At 36.1% G+C, this 16,300-nt stretch overlaps 1 protein-coding gene across 2 annotated transcripts in view; it reads right to left on the bottom strand.

The window, feature by feature from the left end:
- LOC111143206 (leucine rich repeat containing 7) overlaps positions 1 to 16,300 on the bottom strand; it is a 336,603-nt gene that overhangs the window by 265,318 nt on the left and 54,985 nt on the right. For both annotated transcript variants that reach the window (XM_022496767.1, XM_022496768.1), the window contains exon 3: positions 6,906 to 6,984. In XM_022496767.1, coding sequence (XP_022352475.1) covers positions 6,906 to 6,984 — 79 coding nt within the window. The remainder of the gene's footprint in view (positions 1 to 6,905; positions 6,985 to 16,300) is intronic.

The raw sequence follows: 16,300 nt of genomic DNA, 5'->3' as shown, positions 1-16,300 counted from the left end.
GATAATGCATCTCAAAGTCTGAGACACAATAGGCTCTCAGTAAATGCTGGTTCATGCTTTTCTCATTAAGTAGTTGTTTTCAATTTTATTATGATAATTTTCACTAATGACTTAGTTAAGGCATTCAGACTATACTATAAAGTTCACATCTAAAACTAAAGCTAAGATGATAATACTCAGCACTATATCTATTATATTCCAGGGTCGTCATGACTTACTACTTTGTAGACTTCTTAAGTCAAAGAAAATGAAGAGAAAAGCAAAAAAAAAAAAAAACCCAATGAAACATAAATATGGTTTTTTGAAAAGAGCAATTAAATTGACAAATCTCTAGTCAGACTGATCAAGCAAAAAAAAGAAAGAAGACACAAATTGTGGATGCTAGGAATGAAAGAGAGAGCACCATTAGAGAACCCATAGATGTTAAAGGGTTGATAAAAGAACACTATAAAAAAAGTTGATGCCAGAACATTTGAAACCTTATGTAAGTGTACAAATTCTTGAAAATCACAGCTATCAAAGATCACTCAAGAAAAAAGTTAATTCGAATAACCCTTCTGTTATTATGGAAATGGAATTAAAAACTTTCCCTTCAAGAGAAGTCCAGGCTTGAGGGCTGCACTGGCAAATTCTACCCATACTTAAGGAGGAAATAATTCCAATTCTATATAAACTCTTATAGAAAATAGGAGAGAATGTCTCCCAACTATTTTTATGAGACTAGTTTTATTTTGTTACCAAAACCAGGCAAAGAAACTACAAGAAAAGAAATTTCAGACTAATATGTTTCATGAATATAGACAGGAAAATCCTTTACGAAATATTAGCATATCATTAATTAATTTATTAAAAAATAATAGCCATTAATTTATTTTAAAAAGTAATACTTCTTGATCAAGTAGTGTTTATTCCTGGAATACAAATTTGGATTAACATTAAAAAAAACATTCAGTGTAATTCACCATATCATTACATTGAAAAAGAAAAAAAAAACAAACAGCATATCATCATGTCAATAGATGTTTGGGGAAAAAAAGAGCTTTGACAAAATTCAATATGTCAAATTGATAATAAAAGTCTCAGCAAACCAGATATCAAAGACATGGTGGATAGATTCCAAGGTGGCCTCCATTACCCTCACTTCCTGATGTTCATGACCTTGTATGAAGGTCATGCTTTTCCTTTAAGTGTGATAAGACTTGTGATTTGCTTCTAATCAATGGAGTATGGAAAATATGAGATGTCACTCTCATAACTATATTATACAATACTGTCTTACTAGAATATTAACTCTACTCAGCTGCTGACATTAAAGAAGCAAGCTGCCACTAGTGAACTGTTTATGGAGAAGTCAACATGTCTGGGAACTGTACCAACCTCTAGGATCCAAGTGTGGCCTTGAGCTGCGAGTCACCAAAGAGCTGGGCTCTCAACTGTATAATAGCAACTAAATGAACTCTGCCAATAACCTGAGTGAAATTGAAAGTACATTCTTTTTCCATTGAGCTTCCAGATGAGAATACAGCTTGACTGATACCTTGATTGCAGCTTGGTGAAACTATGAGGCAGGAAATCATGTTACAACATGCCCAGATTCCTAACCTACAGAAACTGAGGGATAATAATGTGCTGCTGAGCCACTAAACTAAAGGTAATTTCTTACATAGTATTAGAAAACTAACACAGATTATGGTATCTGGACCTGGGATTCTGCTCTAAGAAGTTCCTAAAAATGTGGACTGGTGTGGGAACCAGCTGGTGGTCAAGAGACTCAACAATTGTTCAAGGACCTCACAGAGAAAGCTTAGATTTCCTTGTAAAGATTGAAAGTAAAAACCTAAACTTAGAGTAACCTGCTGGGGAGAGCTCAAAAGGAGATGAGGAATGGATTATTGAAAATTTCCCCAACCTGATAAAGGCATGACTGAAAAAACAACAAGTAACAATCATACATAATGGTGAAAGTCTCAGTGCTTTCCCCCTAAGTTGGGAAAAAGGCAATGTCTCTTTTAACCTCTTCTATTCAGCGTTGTACAGGAGGTCCTGTCCAAGACAATAAAGAAAGAAAAGGAAATAAATAAAAGACACACAGATTGAAATGATAAAAAAAAAACCAACACCCCAAATCTGTCGACATTCACAGGTGACATGATAGTCTACATAGGAAATCACCCCAAATCTAAAAAAAATCTACTAAAATTAGTGAATTTAGTGAGATTGCAGAATATAGGGTCCATAAAGAAAAACTGGTTATATTTCTATATACTAACAATAAACAATTGAATAATGGAACAATCTTTTGCAATTGCACAAAAAACATGAAATATTTGGAATAATTTGAATCATATAAAAGATTCATATGTTGAAGTCTACAAGGCATTGATAAAAGAAATTTTATTTTTAAATTTTTATTATTATTATTTTTTAAAGATTTCTACTTATTTAGTTGACAGAGAGAGAGATCATAAGTAAGCAGAGCAGTAGGCAGAGAAAGAGGAAGAAGCAGGCTCCCCACCAAGCAGAGAGCTGGAACAGAGAGCCTGACCTGAGGCTCAAACCCAGGACCCCAGGATCACGACCCAAGCTGAAGGCAGATGCCTAACCTACAGAGCCACGCAGACACCCTGATAAAAGAAATTTTAAAATATCCAAGTAACTATAAAGATATACTATTCTCAGGAATAGGACTATTCAATATTTTTGAGATGTTAATTCTGCTCAAATTGATTTATAGATTCAATATAATTTCTACTAAAATTCCAGAAGGATTTGTTATTTTTGTAGATATTAGAAAGCTGATTAAAAAATTTATATGAAAAAGCAAAAGGTATAGATAGCTCAGGTAATTTTGATAAAGAAGAATAAAGTGCAAGGACTCACACTCCTTGATTGTATGAATTACCATAAAGCTATAGTAATATAGTAATAGTAGACAGTATGGAACTGATATAAGAACAGGCATATTGATTAATGTACAAAATGGGCAATTCAGAAATGGATCCAAACACATGTGATCAATTGATTAACAAAAAACAGTACTCGGTGCGGCGCCTGGGTGGCTCAGTGGGTTAAAGCCTCTGCCTTCAGCTCAGGTCATGATCCCAGGGTCCTGGGATCAAGCCCCGCATCAGCTCTCTGCTTGGCAGGGAGCCTGCTTCCCTTCCTCTCTCTCTGCCTGCTTCTCTGCCTACTTGTGATCTCTGTCTGTCAAATAAATAAATAAAATCTTTAAAAAAAAAACAACAACAGTACTCGGGTCATCTTATGAAGAAAGGATAATTTTTTCAACAAAAGGTAGTGGAATAAATGGATAACCATATGCAAATAAACAAGCTAGCAAACAAGCCTGGGGAGAGGCGGAGAAGAACCAGTTTACTCTGGGCTGAGGACTGAGCCTGATGCAGGGCTTGATCCCACCACCCTGAGATCATTATCTGAGCCAAAATCAAGAACCTGATGCTCAACAGACTGAGCCACTGAGGCACCTCTAAAAATTAGCTTTAAATAGATCATAGACCTAAGTGTAAAGCCTAAGTTCCAGAGGAAAGCACAGAGAAAAATCTTTAAGACTATGATAGCAAAGCTCACTTATACAGGAAGAAGAAGCATAAACCAATATAATAATTTATGAATAGCTCTTCATCAGAATTAAAATCTTCCTTTTGGAAGTCACTGTTTTAAAAATGAGAAGATAAGTCAGAGAATAGGAGTAATTATTTGCATACAAATAAAGAACATTTAGCCAGAATATATAAAGAATTTTTTTTAAGATTATTTATTTGTGAGAGACAGAACACAAACAGGGAGGAGGGACAGAGGGGAAGGGAGAAGCAGATTCCCCCACTGATCAGGGAGCCCAGTTGGGGGCTCGATTCGCTTGATCCCAGGACTCCAGGATCATGATCTGAGCTGAAGGCAGAGGCTTAACCAACTGAGCCACCCAGGCACCCCTAAAACTCTTATAATTCAATAATAATAAGATAAAATAATAAAAATGAACAAGAGATGCGGGCACCTGGGTGGTGCAGCTGGTTAGGCATCTGAGTCTTGTTCCCTTTCAGGTCGTGATCTTGGAGGCATGAGATGAGCCCTGTGTCAGGCTCCTTGTTGAGCATGGAGTCTGCTTGAGACCCTCCCTCTTCTTTTGCCCCTCCCTCTGGGTGTACACACTCTCTAAAATAAATAAATTAATTAAAAAAAAAAGAAAATGAGACTTGAACTTTTACTGAAGAAGCAATAAAAATTGTAAATAAATACATGAAAATGAAAACATGTTACCTGGATATTAAAGATGTAAATTAAAACCACAGTGAAATGCCACAGTGAGGTACAATATCTGCTAGTGTGGGTAAAAATAGAAAACAACAACAGAAACCTAATAGCACCAAATTCTTTTTTTCTTTTTTAAGATTTTATTTATTCATTTGACAGAGAGCACAAGCAAGGGGAACAACAGAGGGAGTAGGAGAAGCAGACTTCCCAATGAACAGGGAGCCAGACTTGGGGCTCAATCTCAGGACCCCGGGATCACAACCTGAGTCGAAGGCAGACCCTGAACCAACTGAACCACCCAGGTCCCCTGATAGTACCAAATTCTGACAAAGATGAGGAACAACAGAAACTCTAATAAATTGCTGATGGGAAAGACAATGGGACAGCTGTTTTTGAATAGGGTTTGGAAATTTCTTATAAGGTTAGACATATACACACCGTACTACCCAGTATACCACTCCTAGGGGTCTACCCAATAGAAAACATATGCTGACACAAACATCTTAAATGTCTATCAATTGATGAATAGATAAATAACTTATGGTATTTCCATACAATGGAATATTACCTAGCAATAAAAAGGAATGTAATACCACTTCTTTTTTTTTTTTTTTTTTTTTTAATTTGTCAGAGAGAGAGGGAGAGAGAGCAAGCACAGGCAGACAGAATGGCAGGCAGAGACAGAGGGAGAAGCAGGCTCCCCGCCAAGCAAGGAGCCTGATGTGGGACTCGATCCCAGGACGCTGGGATCATGACCTGAGCCGAAGGCAGCTGCTTAACCAACTGAGCCACCCAGGCGTCCCGTAATACCACTTCTTGAACCAATGTGGATAAATCTCAAAATCACCGTGTTAAGTAAAAGAAGTCAGACACAACAGTATGATATTATTTATATGACATTTGGAAAAGACAAAATCATAGAAATCAGAGAAATGGATGATTGCGCTGAGGGAACTTTTCGGGGAGATGGAAATAGTCTCTATCTTATTATAGTTGTGGTGCACAACTGTATACATTTGTCAAAATTCACTAAGCCATATAGGTAAAAGGTAAATTTTACTATATATGAATTATATCTTAAAAAACCTTTAAAATTAGTATACAACTTAAATTGACTTTTGTGTAATTTTTTATGAATTCCCAAACTACTTAATCCTCTTAGTGTCAGACATTTTTTAATGAAACAAGTCATATTCATCTTTTAAAAAACCAAATGTATGGAAGGAATTCAGAGATACAGCCAATAAAACTATAGTTTTGAAAAACAATTCATTATCTGTCCTGGACTATGACTTAAGTCAAGCATATAGCTGTGGTCTTTATGTGAAAAGCTAGTGATGTCTATTTGTTGAGAGGACTGCATTCTAGATTAAGAGTTTTGGAAAATTCTTTTCACAATTTTTTTTCTCTTCAATAATCTACTTTTGAGGTAGAAAATTTGTTCCCTTTCAAACACATTTTATTTCTTGATGTTCCACACTTTCTACCAAAGGCCATAAGTTATTTTACAAACAATTCACTGTAAAGATCTCCATCTAAACTTTTATCTCCTTTTATAATCTGTTCCTAGTCTCATCTACAGCCTCTTCTCATGACCCTTAAAGAAACTATCCTCATTACTCCCTCTTCTCAACTATATTGATGAAAAAATTTCCCTTCAAACTCCCTTTGATAAACTTCCTTTGTTCTTCTAAAAGACACTACTTATTAGATGCCTTTCCAGTGGGCTTCAGTTTCTCCCAGTCTCCCCAATTTAATATAAACCGATGACCTAAGTTTTTTCTCAAATCCTACTGTCAGTTTTTGTATAATTATAATGTCAGTCTTACTGAGACTCATTATCTGCATCCCAATACCACTGATTTGTTTCAGCCTTTCCAAGATATTGCTGCTGTCCTTCCAGGTTTTATGTTCACTGCTATTGTTAAGTGAATTTAACTTTCAAATTCATGACTTTGCCATTCACTCTGTTTTTTCTTGACCTATTTGATTGCACAGCGCACACTATGCCTATGACATAACCATAATTTACCAACATTGGTTGATACATGTTGGGTCTCATCTTCCCATGCCATTTCTCTACTAACAGATCGTAAGCCACAAATGCCCCATTTCTAATCATAGTATCTTTACCATCCAAGTCGCCATTCTGTTATCCTCATAGAACTGTCTTTTTGCTCTTCCCTGAACACAAATAGTCCCTTTTTCTGGTCATAATTCATTTTTCAGCTAGAATTACATGATCAGCTATTTTATGCACTTATCAATATCTCAAACTCTTGTACTCTCTTGAACTTTCATTAGATCCTTGATGTTAATTTTCCACCGTGATCATAACTAATAACAGTTTCTTTCAGTGCTCTTTCATGGAATATTGCCTGAGAGCCAAAGAATGATGACATAGTTTACTTCAAAGTAATGCAATTCTGTGCCAATTAGGCCTTCATCACTATTCAGCAGTGCTTTTAATCATCTTTTGTTAAACTATTTTGATTATTTTCCTCATCATTCTATTAAATTGAATTTTAAATGAACCATTTAAAATTCATTTATTAGGTGAAGTTCCTTTATCTGTGTACATTATTATCCAATGTAAACATAAATACAAGTAAAATATAAACACTCATACTCACTTAGAAATGGGATTGACACTGGCTTCAATAATTGTTAAACACTTACAACACTTAATGTTTTCTGGAAATTCTTGTACACCTAAAATATAAAGAAAAAAAAAAGCACATGAAAATGTCCCAGCAAAAATTCTTTAAGCTATAGTTCTAATATTAAGAACAATTAATCAAAGCTATGAACACAGTATAGATATAATATCAATACACCTTTAGGATAATCATTTAAATAAGCATAATAATGTAATAATATATTAGTGTTATGTAATATATACACTTTAAATATACACTTTAAAATAAATTTTAATTTAAATAGTATTTTATCACAGTAATAAGAAATTGGATATAAAATTGAAGACAATTATATATTTGGCATGAGATGGATCTTGGCTCTCTACAAATTTAAAGCAATAAAAATAAGTATTTGGTCAGTAAGTGCTGCTACTAGGGGAAGGGAATATCAGATATAAAGAAAACGGAAGATAAATTTTTTCTTTTATTTTATAAGATGGGAAGATTGAACACATATGTGTGAAAAATATCTAAGGATATATCACAAAACCAATAGATTCCCAAATTACTGCGGGTCTCTAACAAATTTTATGCAAGTCTTCCTTGTTGGCTGCACAGAGTGTGCCTGAAAGAGCGAAGAGGTGAGCAGCTCGTCCTTGGGTCCTCTCTGGAGTGTCTGAGATAACCAGCCTGGCTCAGCGCCCTTGGAGAACTGCTCATCTGCTGTCAAAGTTGTGCTGTACACTATGTGATAGAAAAACATAGGTCTTTCTACAAAACTGAAAATCAGCAAGCCACAAACCTAGCCCATAAATGTGAGGGTCAGAGAAATAAAAGATGTGGAGGATATTCCAATTGATATAAGTGAATCAAATACAGTAGGCCCTATAAAAGAAAAGAAGGCAGAAATATGAAGCTATTCTTATACGCCTGCTCTAAATTTTACGTGCTTATACGTGCTCTAAATTTTCGAAATGATTATTAAGGGTGTAAAAAATTTCCATAAAGTACTAGTCCTAGTCACTGCTTCATATTTGACAAAAAGATAAGGAATATTTTGCAGTAGGTTTTTGTGGAACGTTTTAATGATAGATACACAAGAAAGAAAACCCTCCCATTGACCTAGACAACATGTCCACAAAACCTTGACGTGCAGTAAAGCAGCAGGAGGATAGTCAAACCAAGGCGGGTCACTTACCCACTGCAAATGACAGATATAAAAGATTACATGGGGATGTTTCCCATGCTTTTTCTCCCTACGTGAAATTTCATCAGAAGCTAGGCTGTCCTAAAGTTATTGCTGAAGTATTTCAGCTTCTTAATAAGAACTGAAGGACGTGTAAAAGTTGCATTATGTACAAATTGAATGGGAAAAGCCAATTTTCTTTTTTAGAAAGACCATAATACCTAGAGATGCCCTCATTAACTAGACTTTAACAAAACGGCAAAGAAGTCAATAATTCAATCCTTGAGATGTCCTCAACATTTTCCTTTAGTATTTATATTTACTTTGGATATCAGCAACTAAGAGGGGAATAAGACTTCATTTACCCTTTAGCTTTTGCTGTTTGGTCACCAATTTGTGCTCATTGCATACTGGAGAACCTGGTGCCTTATCTCTACAGGTGCTTTCCTTGGGATGAATTTTCCTTTAATTACGTGTAAACCAAGACATGAAAATAGAAGCAAATTTAAAAATGATTTTAAGAAAAACACTGTAATTCTTTATCTTCTACTGAAAATGGAATTCCCTGTTGTGGTGAAAATACTACTAAATTACTTATTTAAAAACTTTTTTTTTTTTTAATTTATTTGACAGACAGAGATCACAAGTAGACAGAGAGGCAGGCAGAGAGAGAGGAAGGGAAGCAGGCTTCCTGCTTCACAGAGAGCCCGATGTGGGGCTCGATCCCAGGACCCTGGGATCATGACCTGAGCCGAAGGCAGAGGCTTTAACCCGCTGAGCCACCCAGGCGCCCCTTATTTAAAAACTTTAATTAGTTGTTTGCAGTTCCAACTTAAAGTTTTTCAAAGAAGATTCTATTGAATTAAGGTGGAATCCCAACTTCACACTTACTGGCTCGGTAATCTAATGCAAGTCATTTAAATGTTCAATGTCTTAGTTTCCTACTTTGAAAGTTGGTGATTATACAAATGGTTTCAAAGAGAGTTGTGATGAGAACAGAGAGATAAAGCAGATTAAGTAATTGGCACAAAGTGCTTTATGAATATTATCTATAATTATTAGAAATACAGTTGACCCTTGAACAGCACGGATTTGAACTGCAAAAGTCCACTTATCCATGGATTTTTTTCAATAGATACATGCAGTATTGTAAATGTATTTTCTTTCTTAACATTTCTTTTCTTTCACCTATGTGGTTGTAAGAATACAGTATTAATATATTTAATACACAAAATATGTGTTAATCAGCTGTGTGTTTTTGATAAGGCTTCTAGTCAACAGTAGGCCATTAGTTAAGTTTTGGGAGAGTATAAAGTTATATGTGGCTTTTTGACTGTGCAGGGGAATGGCCCCCCTTAATCCCAGTGCTATTCAAGGGCTGCAGTAAATAGAAGCAGATTGTCTCAGTCAAGAAAGGAACCGAATATCAAAATGACCTGGCTTGAGGTACTACATCTACAAAATCTATCCACCTAAGAGAACAAAGCAAATAAGTAGGAATTAGTATGCTGAATGACTATTCTAATATCTAATTAACGTATATCTGAGATAAATGCTCTAAAACTTTTTCAGGGGAACTTTACTATATGTACTAATATATGGGCCCTAAGGTTTAGGAAAAGTTCTAGAGCATATCTTTAACTCATAGTTCAAGCTAAACATGAAGAGGTAGTTTAGCAAAGAGTTAAATGCACAGATTGGAAGCATGACTGTATCTCAGTGTTGTTACTTAACTAGCCCTATAATCTCATGTGACATAATATTTGAGCATCACATATTCATTTCTTATCTAATTCACAGGGTTGATCTGAGTATTAGATGGTAGAAAGGTAAAGCAATTAGTATCATGTCTGGCACTTAAAAGTACCTAATATATACTAGATAAAATTCATGTATTAATATGCCACAGTATAAAATAATTTAATTCTCTTAATAATCTTATGAGGAAGATATATTAGGCAATATTGTTTTCATTTTATGGATGAAAAACCATATACTAACAAAGATTAGGTAACATATAAATAACTAAAGGGTGTTTATAGATGAGAATGGACATAGGTAGGAATTAATTCAATTTTTTAACACTACATCTTTTATTCCTTTTTATTTCATTATGTTCCTTCCTATTAAGATTATGATAGATTTGGTTATAAAATCCACACCTTTATTAACAAGTCTTTGTGGCTGATCTGTCTGGTCCTCTGAAACACAGTGTTTTCAATTTAAAAAAAAAGTTTATGTTTGTAACACACACACACACACACACATTTTCTACCATGAACTTTGTTTTGATTTTCAAATGCATTCATCCAGAAATAGAGGGATACATACCCTCCACTTTAACAATATACCTATTTCAACCATTTTTACTTGTGATAACTCTAGGAAATGAGGAGGTCAAGCATTTGTAGACCATTACAATTCAAGTTCTATTCCCTGGTTTTCAGTTGAGACAACACATAAACATTCTAACACGCCTGTGAGGAACTCTCTTCCAAGGGTATTAAGAGTTCACTTTCCTGACTCCCTGAAGGTTCAAGCTCATTATATTTAGACTAGATTCAAACCTTGGCTGAAAGACCAATGAGAACTGTGCTATATAATTACATAATTACATGGCAAAGTACAGTCAAAATGGTGTATTTAGATTTTAAAATAGACTAAGATCTATTCACAAAAAGTTGGTGATACCAATAAATGTTTATCTGCTCAATGAAGACACTATGGTAATATTTTCCCAACATGTTCACTTCAGTAACCGTATCACAAAACCATCTTGAATATGTTCACAAAAATACCTTCAAATGAGAAATGACATTTCTGTATCCTGAACTTAAAACAGAAACAAAACTTTTAGTGTAATGGAATCAATCAAAGTTGCATTAACAGAATATTAATAACTTGAAGTAAAAAAGATATGATGACTACTTTATCTGATTGTTTTCTTTGCCCTTCCATTTTTTTTTTAAATTTTATTTTTTATAAACGTATAATAATATTTTTATCCCCAGGGGTACAGGTTTGTGAATCGCCAGGTTTACACACTTCACAGCACTCACCATAGCACATACCCTCCCCAATGTCCATAACCCACACCCCCCAACCCCCCTCCCCATCAACCCTCAGTTTGTTTTGTGAGATTAAGAGTCACTTATAGTTTGTCTCCCTCCCAATCCCATCTTGTTTCATTTACTCTTCTCCTACCCCCTTAACCCCCCATGTTGCATCTCCTCTCCCTCATATCAGGGAGATCATATGATAGTTGTCTTTCTCCGATTGACTTATTTCACTAAGCGTGATACCCTCTAGTTCCATCCACGTCGTCGCAAATGGCAAGATTTCATTTCTTTTGATGGCTGCGTAGTATTCCATTGTGTATATATACCACTTCTTCTTTATCCATTCGTCTGTTGATGGACATCTAGGATCTTTCCATAGTTTGGCTATTGTAGACATTGCTGCTATAAACATTCGGGTGCACGTGCCCCTTCGGATCACTACGTTTGTATCTTTAGGGTAAATACCCAGCAGGGCAATTGCTGGGTCATAGGGGAGTTCTATTTTCAACATTTTGAGGAACTTCCATGCTGTTTTCCAGAGTGGTTGCACCAGCTTGCATTCCCACCAACAGTGTAGGAGGGTTCCCCTTTCTCCGCATCCTCGCCAGCATCTGTCATTTCCTGACTTGTTAATTTTAGCCATTCTGACTGGTGTGAGGTGGTATCTCATTGTGGTTTTGATTTGTATTTCCCTGATGCCGAGTGATGTGGAGCACTTTTTCATGTGTCTGTTGGCCATCTGGATGTCTTCTTTGCAGAAATGTCTGTTCATGTCCTCTGCCCATTTCTTGATTGGATTATTTGTTCTTTGGGTGTTGAGTTTGCTAAGTTCTTTATAGGTTTTGGACACTAGCCCTTTATCTGATATGTCGTTTGCAAATATCTTCTCCCATTCTGTCAGTTGTCTTTTGGTTTTGTTAACTGTTTCCTTTGCTGTGCAAAAGCTTTTGATCTTGATAAAATCCCAATAGTTCATTTTTGCCCTTGCTTCCCATGCCTTTGGCGATGTTCCTAGGAAGTTGTTGCTGCAGCTGAGGTCGAAGAGGTTGCTGCCTGTGTTCCCCTCAAGGATTTTGATGGATTCCTTTCTCACATTGAGCTCCTTCATCCATTTTGAGTCTATTTTCGTGTGTGGTGTAAGGAAATGATCCAATTTCATTTTTCTGCATGTGGCTGTCCAATTTTCCCAACACCATTTGTTGAAGAGGCTGTCTTTTTTCCATTGGATATTCTTTCCTGCTTTGTCGAAGATTAGTTGACCATAGAGTTGAGGGTCTATTTCTGGGCTCTCTATTCTGTTCCATTGATCTATGTGTCTGTTTTTGTGCCAGTACCATGCTGTCTTGATGATGACAGCTTTGTAATAGAGCTTGAAGTCCGGAATTGTGATGCCACCAACTTTGGCTTTCTTTTTCAATATTCCTTTGGCTATTCGAGGTCTTTTCTGGTTCCATATAAATTTTAGGATTATTTGTTCCATTTCTTTGAAAAAAATGGATGGTACTTTGATAGGAATTGCATTAAATGTGTAGATTGCTTTAGGTAGCATAGACATTTTCACAATATTTATTCTTCCAATCCAGGAGCATGGAACATTTTTCCATTTCTTTGTGTCTTCCTCAATTTCTTTCATGAGTACTTTATAGTTTTCTGTGTATAGATTCTTAGTCTCTTTGGTTAGGTTTATTCCTAGGTATCTTATAGTTTTGGGTGCAATTGTAAATGGGATGGACTCCTTAATTTCTCTTTCTTCTGTCTTGTTGTTGGTGTAGAGAAATGCAACTGATTTCTGTGCATTGATTTTATATCCTGACACTTTACTGAATTCCTGTACAAGTTCTAGCAGTTTTGGAGTGGAGTCTTTTGGGTTTTCCACATATAGTATCATATCATCTGTGAAGAGTGATAGTTTGACTTCTTCTTTGCCGATTTGGATGCCTTTAATTTCCTTTTGTTGTCTGATTGCTGAGGCTAGGACTTCTAGTACTATGTTGAATAGCAGTGGTGATAACGGACATCCCTGCCGTGTTCCTGACCTTAGCGGAAAAGCTTTCAGTTTTTCTCCACTGAGAATGATATTTGCGGTGGGTTTTTCATAGATGGCTTTGATAATATTGAGGTATGTGCCCTCTATCCCTACACTTTGAAGAGTTTTGATCAGGAAGGGATGCTGTACTTTGTCAAATGCTTTTTCAGCATCTATGGAGAGTATCATATGGTTCTTGTTCTTTCTTTTATTAATGTGTTGTATCACATTGATTGATTTGCAGATGTTGAACCAACCTTGAAGCCCTGGAATAAATCCCACTTGGTCGTGGTGAATAATCCTTTTAATGTACTGTTGAATCCTATTGGCTAGTATTTTGGCGAGAATTTTTGCATCTGTGTTCATCAAGGATATTGGTCTGTAGTTCTCCTTTTTGATGGGATCCTTGTCTGGTTTTGGGATCAAGGTGATGCTGGCCTCATAAAATGAGTTTGGAAGTTTTCCTTCCATTTCTATTTTTTGGAACAGTTTCAGGAGAATAGGAATTAGTTCTTCTTTAAATGTTTGGTAGAATTCCCCCGGGAAGCCATCTGGCCCTGGGCTTTTGTTTGTTTGGAGATTTTTGATGACTGTTTCAATCTCCTTACTGGTTATGGGTCTGTTCAGGCTTTCTATTTCTTCCTGGTTCAGTTGTGGTAGTTTATATGTCTCTAGGAATGCATCCATTTCTTCCAGATTGTCAAATTTGTTGGCCTAGAGTTGCTCATAGTATGTTCTTATAATTGTCTGTATTTCTTTGGTGTTAGTTGTGATCTCTCCTCTTTCATTCATGATTTTATTTATTTGGGTCCTCTCTCTTTTCTTTTTGATAAGTCCGGCCAATGGTTTATCGATCTTATTAATTCTTTCAAAGAACCAGCTCCTAGTTTCGTTGATTTGTTCTATTGTTTTTTTGGTTTCTATTTCATTGATTTCTGCTCTGATCTTTATGATTTCTCTTCTCCTGCTGGGTTTAGGGTTTCTTTCTTGTTCTTTCTCCAGCTCCTTTAGGTGTAGGGTTAGGTTGTGTACCTGAGACCTTTCTTGTTTCTTGAGAAAGGCTTGTACCGCTATATATTTTCCTCTCAGGACTGCCTTTGTTGTGTCCCACAGATTTTGAACCATTGTATTTTCATTATCATTTGTTTCCATGAATTTTTTCAACTCTTCTTTAATTTCCTGGTTGACCCATTCATTCTTTAGAAGGATGCTGTTTAGTCTGCATGTATTTGGGTTCTTTCCAAATTTCCTCTTGTGATTGAGTTCTAGCTTCAGAGCATTGTGGTCTGAAAATATGCAGGGAATGATCCCAATCTTTTGATAACAGTTGAGACCTGATTTAGGACCGAGAATATGATCTATTCTGGAGAATGTTCCATGTGCACTAGAGAAGAATGTGTATTCTGTTGCTTTGGGATGAAATGTTCTGAATACATCTGTGATGTCCATCTGCTCCAGTGTGTCATTTAAGGCCTTGATTTCCTTGTTGATCTTTTGCTTGGATGATCTGTCCATTTCAGTGAGGGGAGTGTTAAAATCCCCTACGATTATTGTATTATTGTCGATGTGTTTCTTTGATTTGTTATTAATTGGTTTATATAGTTGGCTGCTCCCATGTTAGGGGCATAGATATTTAAAATTGTTAGATCTTCTTGTTGGACAGTTCCTTTGAGTATGATATAATGTCCTTCCTCATCTCTTATTATAGTCTTTGGCTTAAAATCTAATTGATCTGATATAAGGATTGCCACTCCTGCTTTTTTCTGATGTCCATTAGTATGGTAAATTCTTTTCCACCCCTTCACGTTAAATCTGGAGGTGTCTTCAGGTTTAAGATGAGTTTCTTGTAGGCAACATATAGATGGGTTTTGTTTTTTTATCCATTCTGATACCCTGTGTCTTTTGATTGGGGCATTTAGCCCATTAACATTCAGGGTAACTATTGAGAGATATGAATTTAGTGCCATTGTATTGCCTGTAAGGTGACTGTTATTGTATATTGTCTCTGTTCCTTTCTGATCTACTACTTTTAGGGTCTCTCTTTGCTTAGAGGACCCCTTTCAATATTTCCTGTAGAGCTGGTTTGGTATTTGCAAATTCTTTCAGTTTTTGTTTGTCCTGGAAGCTTTTAATCTCTCCTTCTATTTTCAATGATAGCCTAGCTAGATATAGTATTCTTGGCTGCATGTTTTTCTCGTTTAGTACTCTGAATATATCATGCCAGCTCTTTCTGGCCTGCCAGGTCTCTGTGGATAAGTCTGCTGCCAATCTAATATTTTTACCATTGTATGTTACAGACTTCTTTTCCCGGGCTGCTTTCAGGATCTTCTCTTTGTCACTAAGACTTGTAAATTTTACTATTAGGTGACGGGGTGTGGACCTATTCTTATTGATTTTGAGTGGGGTTCTCTGAACCTCCTGGATTTTGATGCTTGTTCCCTTTGCCATATTGGGGAAATTCTCTCCAATAATTCTCTCCAATATACCTTCTGCTCCCCTCTCTGTTTCCTCTTCTTCTGGAATCCCAATTATTCTAATGTTGTTTCGTCTTATGGTGTCACTTATCTCTCGAATTCTCCCCTCATGGTCCAGTAGCTGTTTGTCCCTCTTTTGCTCAGCTTCTTTATTCTCTGTCATTTGGTCTTCTATATCGCTAATTCTTTCTTCTGCCTCATTTATCCTAGCAGTGAGAGCCTCCATTTTTGATTGCACCTCATTAATAGCTTTTTTGATTTCAACTTGGTTAAATTTTAGTTCTTTTATTTCTCCAGAAAGGGCTTTTATCTCTCCGGAGAGGGTTTCTCTAATATCTTCCATGCCTTTTTCGAGCCCGGCTAGAACCTTGAGAATCGTCATTCTGAACTCTAGATCTGACATAGTACCAATGTCTGTATTGATTAGGTCCCTAGCCTTTGGTACTGCCTCTTGTTCTTTTTTTTGTGGTGAATTTTTCTGCCTTGTCATTTTGTCCAGATAAGAGTATATGAAGGAGCAAGTGAAATACTAAAAGGGTGGCAACAACCCCAGGAAAATATGCTTTAGCCAAATCAGAAGAGATCCCAAATCGTGAGGGGGGAGAAAGGGGATAAAAAGAGGTTCAGAAAGAAGAAAAAAAAAA

The sequence above is a fragment of the Enhydra lutris genome, unplaced genomic scaffold (assembly GCF_002288905.1).
Source record: "Enhydra lutris kenyoni isolate GAN:26980312 unplaced genomic scaffold, ASM228890v2 scaffoldscaffold9, whole genome shotgun sequence".
Classification (NCBI taxonomy): domain Eukaryota; kingdom Metazoa; phylum Chordata; class Mammalia; order Carnivora; family Mustelidae; genus Enhydra; species Enhydra lutris.
The sequence above is the reverse complement of the archived record's forward strand: the minus strand, read 5'-3'. Positions and strand labels throughout refer to the sequence as shown.